The 17,278-nt window shown below is 51.9% G+C and overlaps 5 protein-coding genes across 5 annotated transcripts; 3 read left to right on the forward strand and 2 right to left on the reverse strand.

The window, feature by feature from the left end:
- Positions 1-382: 382 nt before the first annotated feature.
- Positions 383-3,620, forward strand: CHR2126 (uncharacterized protein; the record flags this gene model as incomplete). The annotated part of the gene is made up of 11 exons (XM_003046018.1): positions 383-493; positions 533-632; positions 688-738; positions 792-826; positions 963-1,055; positions 1,124-1,561; positions 1,610-2,148; positions 2,184-2,498; positions 2,549-2,653; positions 2,702-3,339; positions 3,391-3,620. The coding sequence occupies 11 exons, from the start codon at positions 383-385 to the stop codon at positions 3,618-3,620; spliced, it is 2,655 nt and encodes an 884-aa protein (XP_003046064.1).
- Positions 3,621-3,774: 154 nt separating this feature from the next.
- NECHADRAFT_103464 (uncharacterized protein) lies at positions 3,775-5,965 on the reverse strand (the record flags this gene model as incomplete). Its single annotated transcript, XM_003046595.1, has 2 exons — positions 3,775-5,887; positions 5,949-5,965. The coding sequence occupies 2 exons, from the start codon at positions 5,963-5,965 to the stop codon at positions 3,988-3,990; spliced, it is 1,917 nt and encodes a 638-aa protein (XP_003046641.1). The 3' UTR covers positions 3,775-3,987.
- Positions 5,966-9,008: 3,043 nt separating this feature from the next.
- NECHADRAFT_76532 (uncharacterized protein) lies at positions 9,009-11,732 on the forward strand (the record flags this gene model as incomplete). Its single annotated transcript, XM_003046019.1, has 9 exons — positions 9,009-9,122; positions 9,267-9,613; positions 9,661-9,855; positions 9,905-10,043; positions 10,092-10,107; positions 10,144-10,510; positions 10,562-11,102; positions 11,153-11,226; positions 11,276-11,732. The coding sequence occupies 9 exons, from the start codon at positions 9,009-9,011 to the stop codon at positions 11,730-11,732; spliced, it is 2,250 nt and encodes a 749-aa protein (XP_003046065.1).
- Positions 11,733-11,820: 88 nt separating this feature from the next.
- On the reverse strand, positions 11,821-13,690 carry NECHADRAFT_33781 (uncharacterized protein; the record flags this gene model as incomplete). Its single annotated transcript, XM_003046596.1, has 2 exons — positions 11,821-13,448; positions 13,501-13,690. The coding sequence occupies 2 exons, from the start codon at positions 13,688-13,690 to the stop codon at positions 11,821-11,823; spliced, it is 1,818 nt and encodes a 605-aa protein (XP_003046642.1).
- A 577-nt stretch (positions 13,691-14,267) lies between these two features.
- NECHADRAFT_76534 (uncharacterized protein) lies at positions 14,268-16,111 on the forward strand (the record flags this gene model as incomplete). The annotated part of the gene is made up of 6 exons (XM_003046020.1): positions 14,268-14,365; positions 14,414-14,588; positions 14,647-14,726; positions 14,777-15,257; positions 15,312-15,670; positions 15,727-16,111. 6 exons carry the CDS (start codon positions 14,268-14,270, stop codon positions 16,109-16,111), a joined length of 1,578 nt encoding a protein of 525 aa, XP_003046066.1.
- Positions 16,112-17,278: the final 1,167 nt, after the last annotated feature.

A 17,278-nucleotide genomic window follows, 5' to 3' on the forward strand; every position in this document is an offset into this window, starting at 1 on the left:
TATGGTTCTAGGTACCTATAACGGTTTGCGGGGAGCCCCAGCCACAGGAACCTTTGTATCAATCGTATGGTGAATCGCCGTGCATGTCGCATCGACGTCGCATATCACAGACACAGATAAGAATCTGAAGGCATAACATCAATGCTCACTGCAAACACCTATCGCTTCATCAAGGAGATATCGTCGGTGATGGTGTTGCCGGATCATCCGATTAATCCGGCCCCGGCCCGAAGAAGCAATTACACCACCGCGCGTCGACTGTGAATGAGGAGTAGCAGAGAGGAACGCGCGATTGCGCAAAGAAGAGATGAAATAATCAAGAGCGAGAATACTTTCCATCGCCAACTCCCGCTCTTCACACACATACACAATTTTTTCTACGATGCCCAGATCTGTGAAGCGCGTGCACGAGCTCATCGACCTTACAGGCGATGACGATACTGAGACGCGTTCCAAGCGGCCCGCGCGGGCGGCGCCCGGCACTTCCAACTCGGTCCCCACGCCGGGCTTTTACCCGGGCAGCCAGTCTCAGGGCGGCGTGCCTGCCTCTCAAGCTTCATTCGCTGAGCCTGACTATCTCGACCTGACTCAGGAGAGCGAGGGTCCTCCGTTTGAGCTCTATGGAACCTTTGGTGCGTTTGACCCTCCCCCTGTGCGCGTGTGTGCTCATTCCTGACCGGGTCGCAGTGGGCAAGATTGTTGGTGTTAGGTACTATAATGGATATGCTTCACCGGGTGGTAAGTGCCTAGATCTTGGCTTTCACGGACGAGAGGAGGCTCACATCGGATAGAAACCGTCCTGTGCAGACGAGAACCCCATAATCAGGTTTGTCACACCTCTGTACCACCTCAAGTGGTCCCATTCTCTGTCTCGGCCCCCGCGCCGTGACATGGTATCTCAGCATGGACCCCGTCGTGTGTGTCTGTGTATCTCAGGGCAGACTCTCTGACCTTTGCTGCAGTACGACCGAAACGCCATCCGCGTAAACAACGTCTTTGGTGATCAGATCGGCCATCTCCCGCGCAAGGTTGTCGAGAAAATCACCCCATATGTGGTAAGACGAGCAAGAATGCTGTGCGATCCGTCAGTTGGTCTGTGTCCTTGTCTAATGTGCTGCTTCAGGATGCTGGTGACATCATGCTCGAGGCCCAGCTCGCAGGCGAGAAGGGCTTCTACGATTGTCCCATCAAGCTGTTCTTCTATGGCCCGAGCAACCCTGATGAGCGTTCCGTGCTAGAGGAGAAGCTCAAGAAGGATAGGCTTATCAAGGCTACGGAGCTGAAGAAGAGCAAGAAGGAGGCCGAGGCTCGTAGAAGGGCATTGGGCTTGGTGAGCGGAACCTCGAGCCATGGACTTGGTTCAGAGCCCGTCATTGCTCAGAAGCCCGAGAAGCCCGAAGTGTCCTGGGGCGCGCTTCTACAGAAAAGTGAAGCGATTGAACTGCGTAATGGTGCAGACGCCATCAAGAAGCTGGCAATTGGCGAGGACCAGCTCGAGAAGCTGCCCAAGGCCGACCAGCCCGCCCAGTTGAAGTCTCAACTATTGCCGTACCAGCTCCAGGTGCGTCTGGTTGTACGCAGTGTGTGATTGCCACTGACCAATCTGTAGGGTCTGGCCTGGATGGCCTCCAAGGAGAAGCCCCAGTTCCCAGAGAAGGACTCAGAGGATGTCGTTCAACTCTGGCGGCGTGACGCTAGAGGCCGCTGCTGGAACATTGCATCCGACTTTGTCACCTCTACAACTCCTCAGCTGCTCTCAGGCGGCATTCTCGCCGACGATATGGGTCTCGGCAAGACTATTCAGATCATCAGTCTGATCCTCACGGGTGGTGGGGGTCCTACTCTCATTGTTGCTCCTGTGAGCGTAATGAGCAACTGGGCCCAGCAGATCAAACGACACGTCAAGGAGGAGCATCAACCTCAAGTTCTCGTCTACCACGGCGGCGAAAAGAAGTCGGTGGAGGACCTGGCCAAGTACGACGTCGTCATCACCAGCTACGGTAGACTTGCCCGGGAGCGCGATCAGGGCGTTTACAGAGCTCTCACGTCGGAACACTTCAAATGGCGACGTGTAGTTCTCGACGAGGGCCACACCATTCGCAACGCGAGAACCAAGGTAGCCCAGGCCGCGTGCGAAATCAACGCCGAGTCACGATGGGTTCTAACCGGTACCCCAATGTAAGCTCCCCAAACAATCCTCAGATATCTCTACTAACACTGGGTGGCATCAACTCGGTCAAGGACCTGCACTCGATCCTCAAGTTCCTCCACATCACCGGTGGCATCGAACAATCCGAAATCTTCAACGCCAAGATCACTCGCCAGCTGGGCTCGGGCAGCGGCAGTGGCGAAGCTCTTCTCCAGGCCCTCATGCACGGCCTTTGTCTCCGTCGTAAGAAGGACATGAAGTTTGTCGACCTCAAGCTGCCTGAGAAGAAGGAGTACATTCACCGGATTGCCTTTCGCAAGGATGAGAAGCGTAAATATGATGCTCTGCTGTGAGTTGGAAGAGCCTTTGTACTTGAATCAGCGGCTGACGATTTGATAGGGATGAAGCGAGAGGTGTTCTTGAAGCATGGCAAGCTAGATCTTCTTCAGGACAACAGGGCCGCTTCCAAAACGTCCTCGAGCGACTCCTCCGTCTTCGCCAGGTGTAAGTTCCCATGCCTCGCTCCATATGATCTCCCTCTAACCTCTCTAGCTGTAACCACTGGACCCTCTGCAAGGAACGTGTCGCCGACATCCTCAACCTCCTTGACGAGCACGAAGTCGTCCCCCTCAACGACAAAAACCGAGCCCTTCTCCAAGACGCCCTCCGTCTATTCATCGAGAGCCAAGAAGACTGCGCCATCTGCTACGACACCCCGACCGACCCTCTCATCACAGCATGCAAACACGTCTTCTGCCGAGCCTGCATCGTCCGCGCAATCCAACTCCAGCACAAGTGCCCAATGTGTCGAAACCAGCTCACCGAGGACTCTCTGCTCGAGCCAGCACCAGAGGACGCAGGCGACGACGCTAGCAGCTTCGACGCCGAGACGCAGAGCTCCAAGACGGAGGCCATGCTGCAGATTCTCAAGGCCACCGTCCGTAAGCCGGGATCCAAGGTGGTCGTTTTCTCGCAGTGGACCTCGTTCCTCAATATCATTGAGGTGCAGCTCAAGGCTGAGGGAATCGGCTTCACCCGTATTGACGGTAGCATGAAAACAGACAAGCGTGACAGTGCCATTGAAGCCCTCGACAATGATCCCGACACACGTGTCATGCTCGCCAGTCTTGCTGTGTGCAGCGTTGGACTCAATCTCGTCGCAGCCGACACCGTCATTCTCTCAGACAGCTGTGAGTCTAATCCCAATTCCTCATAGTATATGCCTGCTTACATGCCAATAGGGTGGGCGCCCGCCATCGAAGACCAGGCCATCGATCGTGTTCATCGTCTAGGCCAGACCCGCGAGACGACCGTCTTCCGACTCGTCATGGAGGGTTCGGTCGAGGAGCGCGTGCTAAATATCCAGAAGGAGAAGCGGGAACTGGTGACAAAGGCCTTCCGCGAGAAAGACGCCCGGGGTAAAAAGGCCAAGGAAACTCGGGTGGCCGACGTACTTAAGCTTCTGGGATAGAGCAAGCCATGTGGCTGCTGGCGTAAAAGTGTGGTTAGGGCGGCGTCAACGGTTGTACAGATATCTGGATTCTGGGGCGTGGAACATAGTGCTCAGGGTTGGCATTCATAGAGTGAATGCCTAGGTCATAAGAGTAAATTCACAGATTCGATTGCGAGAAGATCACTTGTCAGATAGGAAGATCTGCCTGGACGGTATGTTTGCTCTGATGACTTGTTTGCTCCTCCAGTCAACGGCAGTAACTGCTTTGTATGTCAACGTGATTCCACCACCTCCCGCAACCCAAGACATCAATAGATGGCTATCGAGACACTTTTTGATGTTATATTCACTAGTTATACAATGGTGTTCTCACAGCCAAAGATCATCACTTCAGCCATTTGGCATAAGCCCAGCGAATGCGCTCCAAGGCCTTCTCCTGCACCCGGATGTCTTTCTCGTTAGAGAGGTAATCCAGATCCTCGAGAAACTCCTTGCCAACTTCACGAGGCATGAGTTTGTCGACAAGGTTCCGCAGAACGTGTACCTCGCACAGCAAGAGACCGTGGTCCTTGTGCTGGAGGCTGTTTCCGGAAGGATGGGCCTGAGAGAGGATGCGATCAATGTTGCGGAGGATGCGGATGGCCTTGCCGGTCTTGCGGGACTGGCGCAAGCCGGACCGGCCACCGAAAACACCGCGAACGTACTGGTAAATGCTGTACGAGATAAGAACACCGGGAGTGAGACCAACAAAGCCAAAGACCAATTCTTGACTCTTGAGGAGAGAGTCGATGCCAGTCATGGCAACTTCAAGGTCAACCTTTGTCTTCTGAACTTGGATCAAGAGAGACCGGACAAGATCTCCACGGAGGGTTCCCATGAAAGGGCTTTGAAGGTCCTTCTCAAAGGCTCGCAACACGGGGGTAACATCACCCTCAGCGACCTTGCTTCGGATGTCGGCGACTTGTTGATCGGTCAGTGGTGCTCCTGATTCAGTGGCGAAGTGAGGCTTGTCGAGAGCAAAGTCAACCACCATGCGCTCAAGACTCTCACGGTCGGCCTTGAGGCTGTCTCTGCTCATGATGGCGATCTCACTCGTCTTGTCATGTCGAATTGTTGAGACAATCTTCTCGACCGGCTCAACAACCCAGTTGAACCAGAAATCCCGTACTGTAGCGCCAAAGTCCAAAAACCACTGCAGGATGTCGGCCTTGCGATTCACCAAGATGCGCAAAACCGTAGTAGAGGAAACGAGACCAATGGTTGCAGGAAGCCAGTAGCGCACCATACGGGTAGGACGGCCGTTGTCTTTGGTGATGGCACGCGTGGCACCGATATACTCCGGAAGGACCTTGTCAATGAGGTGGACCAAATGTCGAGCAACAACGCCAGGCCTATCCGTACTACTCTCCCTCATGATGGTAGCCGACAGTACGTGGTGATTTCTAGCGCCACCAAAGACTTCCTGTTCGAAACCCGTAACGTCTAGGCGGAGAGAGCCTGCCTCCAACAGGACCATCTCCATGAGGGCGACACTTTGTCCGACGACCTGGGTAACTTGGTCCACCTGAATCTCTGTCTTGCCGTCATCGTGGCCGAATTGGAAGCCTGAGTTCATCAAAACACCGAGGCCGGTTGCCGTGAGCTCTCGCAAACGCTGAAGGTTTCTCCGGTTCTGGCGGGCCTCTGCGCGGTAGAGTGTCAGAGGCGACAAAACTCTTCGACGAATATTACTCAGCGATCGATCCTGAATGGTAGCTTGGACGATGGTGAAGAAATTATTCCATTGGTGAGCGAGACGCGGCGAAGTCGCGGCGTAAATCTCCTGTGAATAGGCCCAAAGACGCCAAGGAGAAGTCTGGATGGCGTAGAGGCTTGTGTATGAATGTGAGCCAAGGACATCATCCCAGTACCAAATATCATCACTGAGGGGGATGATCTGATCCAGCAGGGTGTTGAGGACGATGCCGTAAAGCTGGATGGTAGCTTTGCACACTAGTAGCCACTCGATCTCGGGCTCGGCGGCTGCGAGTTGGCGAAGTCCACCTTCCCCTAGAGGAGGTCGCTCCTCAAGGACGCCTGAGGAAGCAAGAAGACGTTTGATGCGTTGAGCAGACAAGAGCGGTCGAGAAGAAGAAGTGCCGAGAGCCTGGATGATGCTGGACAAGTCGTCTAGACGAGGATTGAGGGGAGCATGGGCGAAAGAAACAACTGACTCATCCACTGATGGTTCAATCTCATTCAAGGGAGGGAGACGGTCCAGGTAGGCATCGAGACGCCTGACCCGACTGTAAGCAGTGTCAGTATCAGGGTTGGTCTAGTCAATTGGAACCCAGAAGGTGAACGCACTCCAAGACAAGAGACATGGTTGAGAGAGGAGCCTGCTGGAGATGCCGAGACGGAGCTGGGGCCGGAGCCGCTAGTGGAGGGCACGGCCGACAACGCCGGGGGCAGCGGCAGAAACGGAGACGATCCGGTCACCGAGTCACGGAGTGAAGCTCGGGACAGGAGCGGGAGGCGTAGGGACAGGGTTGTCCGGCCGGGATATTGTGTGTGTGCGGTGTGTGTGGGTAGAGAGAGATTGTGCGAGCGAGATTAAGATGAGTTGGACAAACACAAACACGAATGCGGCATGTGGAGAAGCAAACAAACAAGGAAGTCGCTATTGGGCAATCATTGCAGAATGGAATGGTCAGGTTCGGATCTCCTGAAGCCGAAAGGTACGATGTGATGGAAATGGAAGAGATGGAAATCCGATTGGATTCGGATGTAAACATTCAGATATTTCGCCATGACGAATGACGACAGTAGCTGGTGGTTGCCCTGTTTGTTGCAAGCCAGGTCCGCCACGGGTAGTGACGTCTTCTCGTATTCGGACCTGGCACCACCTCCCTTGCACGTTATTATCACCCACCGTTTCAGCAACCGTTTCCATGTTAAGGCAACCACTTCAAGAGTCCCAATTGGTTCATGATTTCGATATCTTGAACGAAAACCTAACCGAATCTACTTCAAGAACTTTACTCACAACCTGCCGGCTTCAACGTAACTAGTACTGCCTCAGAACTCTTCAAATCCAGTTCCACAACACCTTTCTTGGCCACATACAGCTCCCAGTGCTTGGAACCCTTCTCAACCAACCTCCCATCAGTATAATTCCAGCTCTGGCCCGCCCACTGAATGCCTTCGTCTGCACTTGCACCACTACCAGTCAACCTCTGAACTTCCACCTTGTCAGCCCACAGGGGGACTTTCAGGTTGAACTGCTGGACGGGTCGCTCGTAGCGTGTGGTGGAGTTCCACTCGTCAAAGTTGATTAACACATACTTGGCCAGGTTACCAGACTCATAGATGCCATATGAAGATACATTCCAAGGTAGCTGGGGAATGGGGTAGACCTGGACCTTTGAGTGGTGACCGAGGACATCGGCAGCAAAGATCTGGCCGTACAACGGAGCGCGGACATGAGGCTCACGCCCATCCTGAGGAACAGGAACCCAGCCGCTGTAGCCAAAGGTAGTTCCCTGGATGAGGTTATACCTGGTAATATTCTCCAAAAGGTTAGTCTGGGGTCTTTGTGATCCTGAGAATCACTTACTGTTGCCATGCCCATGAGGAGATGATCAATCAACCAGAGGGCCGACCCAAACACACCCTCAATCTGAGACATGTTGAGGTTGTACGAGTTGCTGTTAGTCTCGCCAAGAACAAACGGCAGCTTTGGTTCATGCTCAAGACAAGCCTCGATTGCACTCTTGTACTGCGTGACGTTGGCGGCATTGGCCGTGTTGTTCATGTATGAGTTCTGCAACCGAACCCAAGGCTCGTTCCTAGCGGCATATTGGTGGTAAGAGACCGACTTGAGAAAGCCGTTTTGGTCTAAACCATCCCGAAGGGCCTCTTCTCTGTTTGGTTCAAACAGTCAGTGTGGTCTTGAAATCCAACGGCAGTGAAAGACTCACATGCTCCATTCCGGTTCCTTTGTGCCAGCAACAAGTAAGCCCTGAAAGAAACGCTTCTTTGCGAGGCCATACTTATTGTGCTTGAGAACGTGCTTCGAAGCCGTTGCAGCATACTCATTCCACTCATTCACATATTCCTTGAGCGAGTAACCTTCACTCCGGTGTCCAAAGCGAACCATGAGGTCTGGCTCATTACCAATCTCGAAACTTTCAAGCTTGTCTTTGACATTGTCCACGACAATCTTGGCAACCTCGAGAGCATTCTCAAGGCCGCCTTTCTTACCAAACGTGTTGCCCATGTTGAGTTGCCATGACCAACGCGTTCCGGGGAAGTTGTGGAATCCATCAAAGAAGCCAGGGCCGATATAGACCATGTCTGGAATTCCATACTGCGTGGTGAAGGATTCGGTCGTATTCCACCAATTGTACGCGCCAATTTCTTGACTTGCATTGTACCAGACACGGTCCCTGATAATCATGAGCCAAATTCTTGCTCGATGGTTCCGAATGTCTTACGTTGATGTGCCGCCTACACGGATAAAGGGATGAGAACCCGTCTTTGAGTAGAGCAAGTCAAAGATATCGCGAGAAAACAGATTGGGATGGGTTGAGTTTCCTAGGCGTAAACGAAGCATGTGAGCATTTGAAAGCTCCAAGGGAATTTTGAGGTGGTGTTTTACCCGTATAGTCGACAAAAAAGTGAGCTGGAAAGGAAAAGGACGCAAAATCATGAGGGATAACCCATGAAGCACCAATTGGGAGCTTCTCAGGAGATGTGATCTTGATGGGTTCTGAGAAGGCCTGGGCAGCTGGGGTGCAGCACAGGGCCACAGCAAAGACCGAACCAAGGACTGAAGCCATTTCGAATATTCAGTATTGGGTATAGAGTTGATTTGGTTTGTCAATTACTCTCGGATCCTGGCCCTTCTTATACATGCCTAAGATAGCAGAGGTACCGCTGATCCTAGCCGTCTAGTTCACCAACTCACCCTGCTATCCTTGGTAACTACTCATTTCAGCTTCCCCTCAATAATACTAAGACCACTAGAAAGCACCATGACTAGAAAACGCCATCGGGATCCAATATGTCGAAGCTGAGTCGCCGGGGTGAAGGATTTAATACCGCCGGCCTTCGCACCGGAACTCGCACGCTAGCTTCGGCTTTCGGCCCGCGGACTTCGGCACGCGATGGTGCAATGCTGTGTGGAGAGGCAGGAGGATCGCGGGGAAGAGACTTGGGCTAGAACTTGACGTTGCAACTTTCCACTCGGTTGGGTCCAGACTAGGCGATATGTTTATGGCCTCGTGACTGATTGCTCGGTTATCTTCCTGGTCGACGTTGTCATCTGGTGGCCCTTATCGGCTTGAGAGCTTGGTTGCGGGGTCATGGCTGAGAAAGGCGGATACTGCAACTAAAGAGATGATAGATGGATAGGAGTAACTGGGAATGGCCAGAGATATTGATGCAAAAGTCCATTATCCACCGACCTTGGATCAATGGATCAACCAATGCCGGCCTCTGAACGCAGTGCGTCCACTGACGCCCCAGAAACCAGACCTGGTAAGCCTCAGTAAACGGGTAATACAGGGCCTTTGACTAACACGGGAGAAAGTTGCAGGGTGTTTAGTCTGCCGGTCACGAAAGGTTGGTGATGTCGATGGCTACCCTCGCCTTCTCACCACGGACAACTGACAAACAACACAGGTGCGATGCGACAAGTCAGTCCCCAGCTGTCGAAGATGCAACCGATTAGGAGTTGCATGTCCTGGCTATGAACCAGATCACGGCTCCATGTCCAGGTCCGACATGCTCAAGTCGACAGACGACATCTTCAAGGCGGCTGGAGTTGACAAGCGTCGGATTGGGTCGTGCAACGAGTGTCGGACATCTAAGAGCCGGTGCACCAGAACGAGACCAACTTGTCAACGATGTAGAATGAGAGGTCTTGGTTGTGTCTACCGAGGACTCGGTGCCGACAAAGATTCAAGTGTCAGTCCCTCCGATCTTACCTCTCATAAAGGCCCTGATGAGATGTCAGGGGTAAATGCTGGGTGAGTTTCCCATCTCCATAACTCGGACGGTGAGAATGACCAAGTAGACTGTACTCGGAGGTTATCCCAGAAGATCCTGCCTTGCTCTCCCGCCTCATCAATACGTATTTCGATCGTTTCCACCATCTGAGATGCCTAGCGTTTATTCACAAGCCATCGTTCATGCACTCAATGGCTCGAGCCAGTGTCATTCAGGACTACAGCGAATCTCTACTGTACGCCATGTGCGCTTTGAGTGCGAGGTAAGTTTGCCGTTCACTGACGTAAGGCAGTTCTAATCTCTCTCTCCAGGTGTATTTATCTCGACTCTTTACATGCCTCATCAGAGCCAAACCATGAACCTGGGCCTATCCCGGGCGATGTTTGGGCCGAAAAAGCCAGGAAGATGGTGTTTGACGAAATTCACCTCCCGACCATTCACCAAATAATGGTACGTCGAAAATCAGCAGCTAGTGGCAATTATCTTACCTGAAAAAAGACCATGATTCTCCTTTGTGAGTATGGGCTGAGGAATGATCAACACTCACTAGTCTTCATGCTCTGCGGCTGCGTGTTCCGCGCTATGCGTCTACTCGGCCTTGATAGTCCCCCGCAACACCTCCAAGCGGCGGCTCAACTATCTGGAAATCTTGAACAAGAGATCAACCACAGGATAGTATGGGCGTGCTATACAATCGACGTTCTTCTGTCATCGGGAGTGGACAAGAACTCTTCTTGGCGGGAAGACATTCCTCAAGTGCCATTGCCATGCTCTGACAAGGACTTTTTGCTTCAGACACCATCACGCAAGAGATTTCTCTCCGGTATCGAACAGGAAGACATGTCGACGTTCGTGAAAGACCTCGACCTCTTGCCACTAGTCACCGTGTTGGTTAGATTGCGAGGCAAAGTCCTTCGGTAACTCATTATCTTGCTCTACACCCTTCTCATGTCGCTAACAATTTACAGAATCATCCGAACCTTGCCGCCCACTGACGCAAACATATGGGACTCGTCTTCACCATTCATGCTTCTCATTCGAGAGCTTGACACCTTCTACGAGAGTCTTCCGGATAGACTGCAGATCACTGAACTCAACACTTACATACACAAGGACCAGCACACAATCGGGGCTCTCTTCTACCTCCACCTGATGTATAATGCTGCCATATTTGACCTCACGAGGATATCTCTAGCTGGATTCAGCTTCCCTCTGGCTGCATCATTTCAGCACGCACCGCCCGAGTTCCGCTCTCAGTGTCAAGAACGTTGTCGCTTCCACGCTGCAGCAGTCTCAGATATCGTCCGGCAAGGTCTCACACACGGCCGTGTCGCATTTGATGACAACTTTTGCGCAGATGTGGCGCTCGAGTCTAGCAAAGTACAAATCATCCATTCAGCGACGGTGGCAAACGACGACCAGTCCACGGAAAAGACGAGACAGAACTTGAGGACGACACTCCAGCTATTTGACCTTTTGCATGCGAATCAAGATGGCCAGAGCACATATGTAAGTTATAGATAGCTTGCAAAAACTTTACATTCTCACATTCCAGACAGGTACGGACATTGTTACCTCTGTGCATTCTCTTTGGCTTCCGCGACATCGCAGAGGAATGGCGAGACTCTCAAACGTATGTACAATTACATAACTGCCAAACTCCCAGACTAACCATCTTTCAGGCCCCATCGCATGTCACCTGAAGTAACTGGCACCGCAGAGGTTCACCATTTGGTCAGCTTCGCCCCATTCCGTAGAGCGCAGACAGAGATAAAGGCACGGCAGAGCGCCAGTCCGAGGACCCTTTCTTCGTCTGCAATCTCGGCTTCGCAATCTGCGCGACGTGCAAACGAAGAGCGGCCGCCCATCAACTCTGTTGACAATGCTGGCCCTGATCAGCATCTCGTCGCTGTTCCCAACCCGGGACCTATCGCCCACAACCAAGCAATGCAGGTCATGGCGCAGGAGATGGATACAGATCAGATAGATATGACGGATCTACACATGGTTCATCCCTCTATGGAGGACTATATCCGGACAGCGGGTGAAATGTCGGACTATTTGACATGGAACATGTCTGAGCTGCCTGATCTGTCCATCTGGACTGACTTTGGAGGTCAAGATCCGTCTTCTGGCTGACAGCTGGAGGAAGGCTTTTCCTGGACATCTTAGTATGCCCACAGAAACTAGCAATTGCAAATCTATATATTGATAACTGCCAAAACGCCTATGATACAGACGGGATGACGCCTTTGAGTCTCTCTGGAGTAATCTCGGGCCTTCCAATGTATTTGATCCACGCATAAGGGTCTTCCAGCTCATCCACCAAAGTCGCCTTTGCATCTCCCTGAACACCAGCCTCGTACTCTCCAGCCAAGCCCACAACACCCACATCCTTCCTGTACTCCTCCCACAGCTCGAGCATTTCCTTGAGAAGCTGAGGATGCTTCTCTGAAAGATCTTCCACTTCTCCTGGGTCCTCTCGTATGTTGAAGAGCTCCCACTTCTGTGGTCCCTTTGGCGCTGGGACAAATGTGATCTTCCAGTCGCCGCGTCGTAGAGCCCCTGATCCGGCAATTTCGAATCCCATCACGTAGTCTTGGTCATGCACCTGCGCCTTGGAGCTTGCTTCTGTATCATGGATGAGTGAGAGGAATCTTGTCCAACTGCGACCGCGAAGTGGTGCAATCTCTCTACCTTTGTAGTGTGTCCCAGGATGCTGCAGCTTCGCTAGGTCGAGAACCGTCGGGACAATGTCCATGACCGTGCAGAACGCATCCGTGATGACTCCGTTTCCAGTTGCAGATGATATACCCATGCTGACAGGTGGCCTCACCACAAGAGGGACTCGACATCCGCCCTCTGTAGAGTGCATCTTGTAGAGTCGAGAGGGAGCTGTTGCTGCTTGAGCCCAACGACAGCCGTACCAGACGAAGCTGTTCCCACGACCGATATTCTCCAGGCTGTTATCGTAGTACTTTTCCACGTGGGCCATGATGCTATCACCAACAATAGGCTGGGCTTCGTAGCTCGCCCCTTCGGCACCATTGTCGCTCATGAACAAGACAAACGTGTTATCGTATTCACCAGTCTTACGAAGGTAGTCGACAACACGGCCAATGTTCCAGTCCATGCGGTCGACCATGCCGGCATAGACCTCCATCGCACGGCTCGAGGCCTTTCGGATGTCTCCAGGGAGATCATCCCAGTTCTCGGGTTTTCCGTCTATTATCACAACAGGATGAGGATTCACACCTGGATCAACCATGCCAAGCTCCTTCAGTCTCGCCAACCTTTTCTGTCGCAGCGCTTCAGGGCCATCGTCATAGAAGCCGCGGTATTTGTCGCATACCTCCTTCGGCGCTTGGAGAGGCCAGTGCGGTGCACTGAAGGGGAGATAAGCAAAGAATGGCTGGCCTTTCTCCTCTTCTGTCCGACCCTCCAGATACGACATGAGCTTGTCTGCGTACGCATCGCTGCTGTAAAAGTCGTCTGGCAGCCGACCTAAAACTCTCTCATCCTCAACGTGAAGAGCACGAGTCGCAGTCTCAAAGAACTTTCCAGGCTCTGTCGCGGGATCTTTGTACTGAGGTTCATAGGCGTAGTGGTTGGCGCACCCTGGGAGGAGGGCGAATGACTTCTTGAAGCCTCGCTGGATGGGGTGATGCTCTGACTTGAGGCCGAGATGCCATTTTCCAGACATGCAGGTAAAGTAACCACCGTCAGATAGTAGCTCTGGAAGTGCCACAACGCGTTGGTTGAGGTAGCCCTCATGGCCTGGTTTTCCGTAGTGAACGGGGGATGCGCGAGTGATTTCTTGGAGTTGACCGAGTCCAGCAATGTGATGGTCAGTCCCTGTATTTCGGTCAGTTTCAACAAGGAGAACACCTAAGACATCAATCCTTACCCGTCATCAACATCGATCGCGTTGGAGAACAGGCTGCAGCAACATGATAGTTGGTATATCGAAGAGCACCGCTCTCAGTCGCCAAGGCGTCAATGTTGGGCGTCTCAATCTCTGAGCCAAAGCAACCACAGTCGCTAAAGCCCAGGTCATCGGCAACGATGATGAGAAAGTTTGGTCGCTTCTCCGCCATTATCTTCTCTTTCAATTGGCTCAGGATGAAGCTATTCAAGGTTAGAGATGAGGTGCTTGGGTAACCGTCCCATGATATGTCTCAGCGTGAGCGATATCGTGTCAAACGAGCACGCAATTGACCTTGACGAGGGCCACCCCTTGTATTCCCATTTGTTTCCGGTAAGTATTCCTCTCGGGGCGTCAATGGGCGCTCGATCAACAGCCCCGTGATGACCGCCGGAACTCGCATCGGAACTCGCAGACCCGCCACCGGCTTTCGCATCGTCTCTCCACATCCCATCTACGGACTTCGCACTCAACGACCCGCAACCTTGCTCCCTACAGCACCAGTTCAAGGTTATTCGGATTGCCCATGGGGTAATTGCTACGATGATGTGATCTAAGTTAGCTCTTGTGCCATTTCCGGCCCTAGCTCTGGGGTCCTGGAGCTTGTATATATACCAAGCTCAAACATACGAGACAAGAACCTCCAAGAGCCCAGGTCGATCAGCTCTCTTGTGTCTCATATTCACATTGACTCACATATCTCCCTTGGTTGAGGCTCATCAGAAGAGTTCAGTGCCGATCTTGTCAACATGGCAGTAAAGGAGCCCGGCAACCATGGGGCGAACGATAGCCTGTCGCCAGCTCAGCGACTGAAGCACTTTAACGGGATGCTTGTTTTCATCATGATGTAAGCCAACATTTCTCAAGATCTCCCACGAGGTACTTATTGGAATAGATACCTGGCGTTTTGCGCCTTCAACTTTGGCTTCGATGTCGGAACCTTTGGCGGTGTCCAGGCAATGCACAGCTTCACCAGCATGTTTGGCGAGTGCGACGACAAGAACGTTTGCGCTCTGCCTGGATGGCTGTCTTCAGTCATGACAGCTACGCCTTTTCTTGGAAAAGCAGCGGTATGTTTCTCGCTAAAAATTCATGTGCTTGCTGCCATAATGCTGACGCTCACTTCAGGGTTGCATCGCCTGTGGTTGGATTGCTGAGAAATGGGGTCGTCGAGCCGCTATTCTCGGCATCTGTCTTGTCTCTTTTGTGTAAGTGATGCTGAACAAGACTCAGTACTTTAACTGACGCTCATTTCCAGAGGAGTTGCTCTTCAGACGAGCGCCACAACAGCAGCCCAGTTCACCATTGGCCGAATCATCACATTCGGCATGACAGGCATGGCCATCGTTGTGATTCCAATCTACTCAGCCGAAGTCTCCCCCAAGGTTCTTCGCGGAATGTTTGCTTCGACAATCCAGGTCATGATCATCTTTGGTCAGGTCATCTCAACGCTTGTCACCTACGGTACCAAGAGTATGCAGAGCGCCGCAGGGTGGCGTATCCCCATCGGTCTTCAACTACTAGTGCCCGCCATCATCTTCTGCCTCTTGCCCTTCTTACCTGAGTCACCTCGCTGGCTACTCAGCAATAACAGAAGAGATTTGGCCGTGGTGAGCATGAAGAAGCTGAGAAAGTCCGCCACCGATGAGGATATCCAAACTGAGATTGAGGCGTTGGCTTATGCTCACGCTCATGAAGAAAAGGGCACTTGGGGAGAGGTATTTGATAAGAGCAACCGCGTGAGTACATTCACCAAGTCAGAAAACTGTAGGAAATACTAATAATTTCACCAGGTACGGACTGGGGTTGCCGTTCTAGCCATGTTTGGCCAACAGATCACAGGCCAAGCGTTCCCATCCCAGTACGGTGTCATCTTCTATCAGTCCCAAGGTTACGGTGATCGTTCATTTCTGTTTAATGTCATTTCCAACATCATTGGCATGTTTGGTGTCATTCTCACCTGGTTCTACATCGATACCACTGGGCGCCGCCCGGTCATCATGGTCGGTGGTTTCCTGATGGGAGTGTTCCTCATGATCCTGGGAGGTGTGGGATCCATCGACGCCAAGATCATCAACCACCACGAAAAGGAACTCATGGTGTCTTCACTTATGCTCTTTCAGTTCTTTTACAGTCTGTCTTGGGCCCCATGGTAAATTCATATGAAAATCTCTGTTTGAAAGGGATAAAATATCTAACCTTTCACAGTTCATATGTTGTCCTCTCAGAAACGGCCGCGCTTCGCCTCAAGGAAAAAACCAACTTATTTGCAAGCGTTATCTCTGTTCTGACAACATTCGTCACCTCATTCACTATGCCGTATCTCATCAACGCCAAATATGCAAACCTTGGCGGAAAGGTCGGCTTCATTTACGGAGCCATCAACTTTGTCATGGTGGTGGCAACTTTCTTCTTCATCCCTGAGCTCAAGAGCAGGACCTTGGAGGAGGTGGATCAGCTCTTTGCCAGCGGAGCACCATTGAGAAATTTCAGTGAGATCAGCACCAAGTCTGCCACAGAGATGTATGAAGAGGAAGTTAAGCAGGGCACTGCTGAGGTGAACGAGAGGGTTGACAAGGTGGAGGTGGCCTAAGCCTGGACTCTGAGGCTTGTTCAAGGTTGACAGTTGTACTGACTGATAACTTGTGGTTTTTCTTGCAACAAAAACACACAGTCACTTTTAAGCATTTATACATCACCTAGGTATTGAAGCGTTTTTAATACTGTGTATGAAAGCATTAGTGCGTGGGGTGGAAAACTGTGGCTCTTTGTCACCACGTCTAACGCTCTGTTCTATTGTTTGACCTTTTGGAAGGGGATTTGGAATCGATTGAGTAGTTTTGGGTAAAACTTGTGCCTAAAATTTGACTATATTTCATAACCCTGAAGATGACTTTGCTTGTCCTTTCAAATGAAGCGTCATTGCGTAAAGTGTGAGCTTTCCGTGATCACGGTTTTTAACAAGCAGCTAGAAAACCAATACTATAGGAAAGAATCTAAATATGATCCCTGAAATTCAATTACTACTCTCAAAACAAGTAAAGAAAGGCACATGACCAAATGAAATCATTAATTTAACCGTGCCTAACTGTGTCCCGTGTTACGCGCAAGATATGTCTCTGCAAGCACTTATCCCGTAGTAGCCACCCTACACCAATACACTGTTCCATCGGGTAGTTGTCAACAAAGCTTGAAGCGCATAGAGCAGAGGACGGCAAATTCAGGGAACCAATAGCAGACACTGCAAAGGCGGTCAACAAACTTATCGAACTACTATTGTACCCCCGCGGTGATGGTCATTCGCGTTAGCCAAGAAGAAACGGAGATTCCCGGTCCCGAGACCGTTTCGAAGGTACAAAATGCACAGGGCTCGTATTCGGTCGCGCATCGAGCCGCACGCCTTTGCAGCCCCCCGAGTACGGGAGGCGCACTAGTCCCCAAAAGGAAAGTCAAGATTCGCACCAGGCCGTGGGCATGAACCTCTTCCAGATCATGGGGGGATCGAAGCGCCGTCTGCTGGCGCCGACAAAGTTGCAATTGCAAGGAGCTTGATTGGGCGAATGACCTCGCATGTGAATGGGAATTCGCGGGAGTCAAGGATGAGGAGAAATCACGCGAGTGAAGACGAACGGGTGAGGCTTGGAATGGATGCCGAAAACGAAAAAGAGGGCGCAAGATTGATGGACGGCCACGCGGAAATGCGCGACGGGTTTAGAACAAGGGGGGAGGGGCACCATTGACATTTGACCCAGTAGATCGG

The sequence above is a fragment of the Fusarium vanettenii genome (assembly GCF_000151355.1).
Source record: "Fusarium vanettenii 77-13-4 chromosome 2 genomic scaffold NECHAsca_18_chr2_1_0, whole genome shotgun sequence".
Classification (NCBI taxonomy): Eukaryota; Fungi; Ascomycota; class Sordariomycetes; order Hypocreales; family Nectriaceae; genus Fusarium; species Fusarium vanettenii.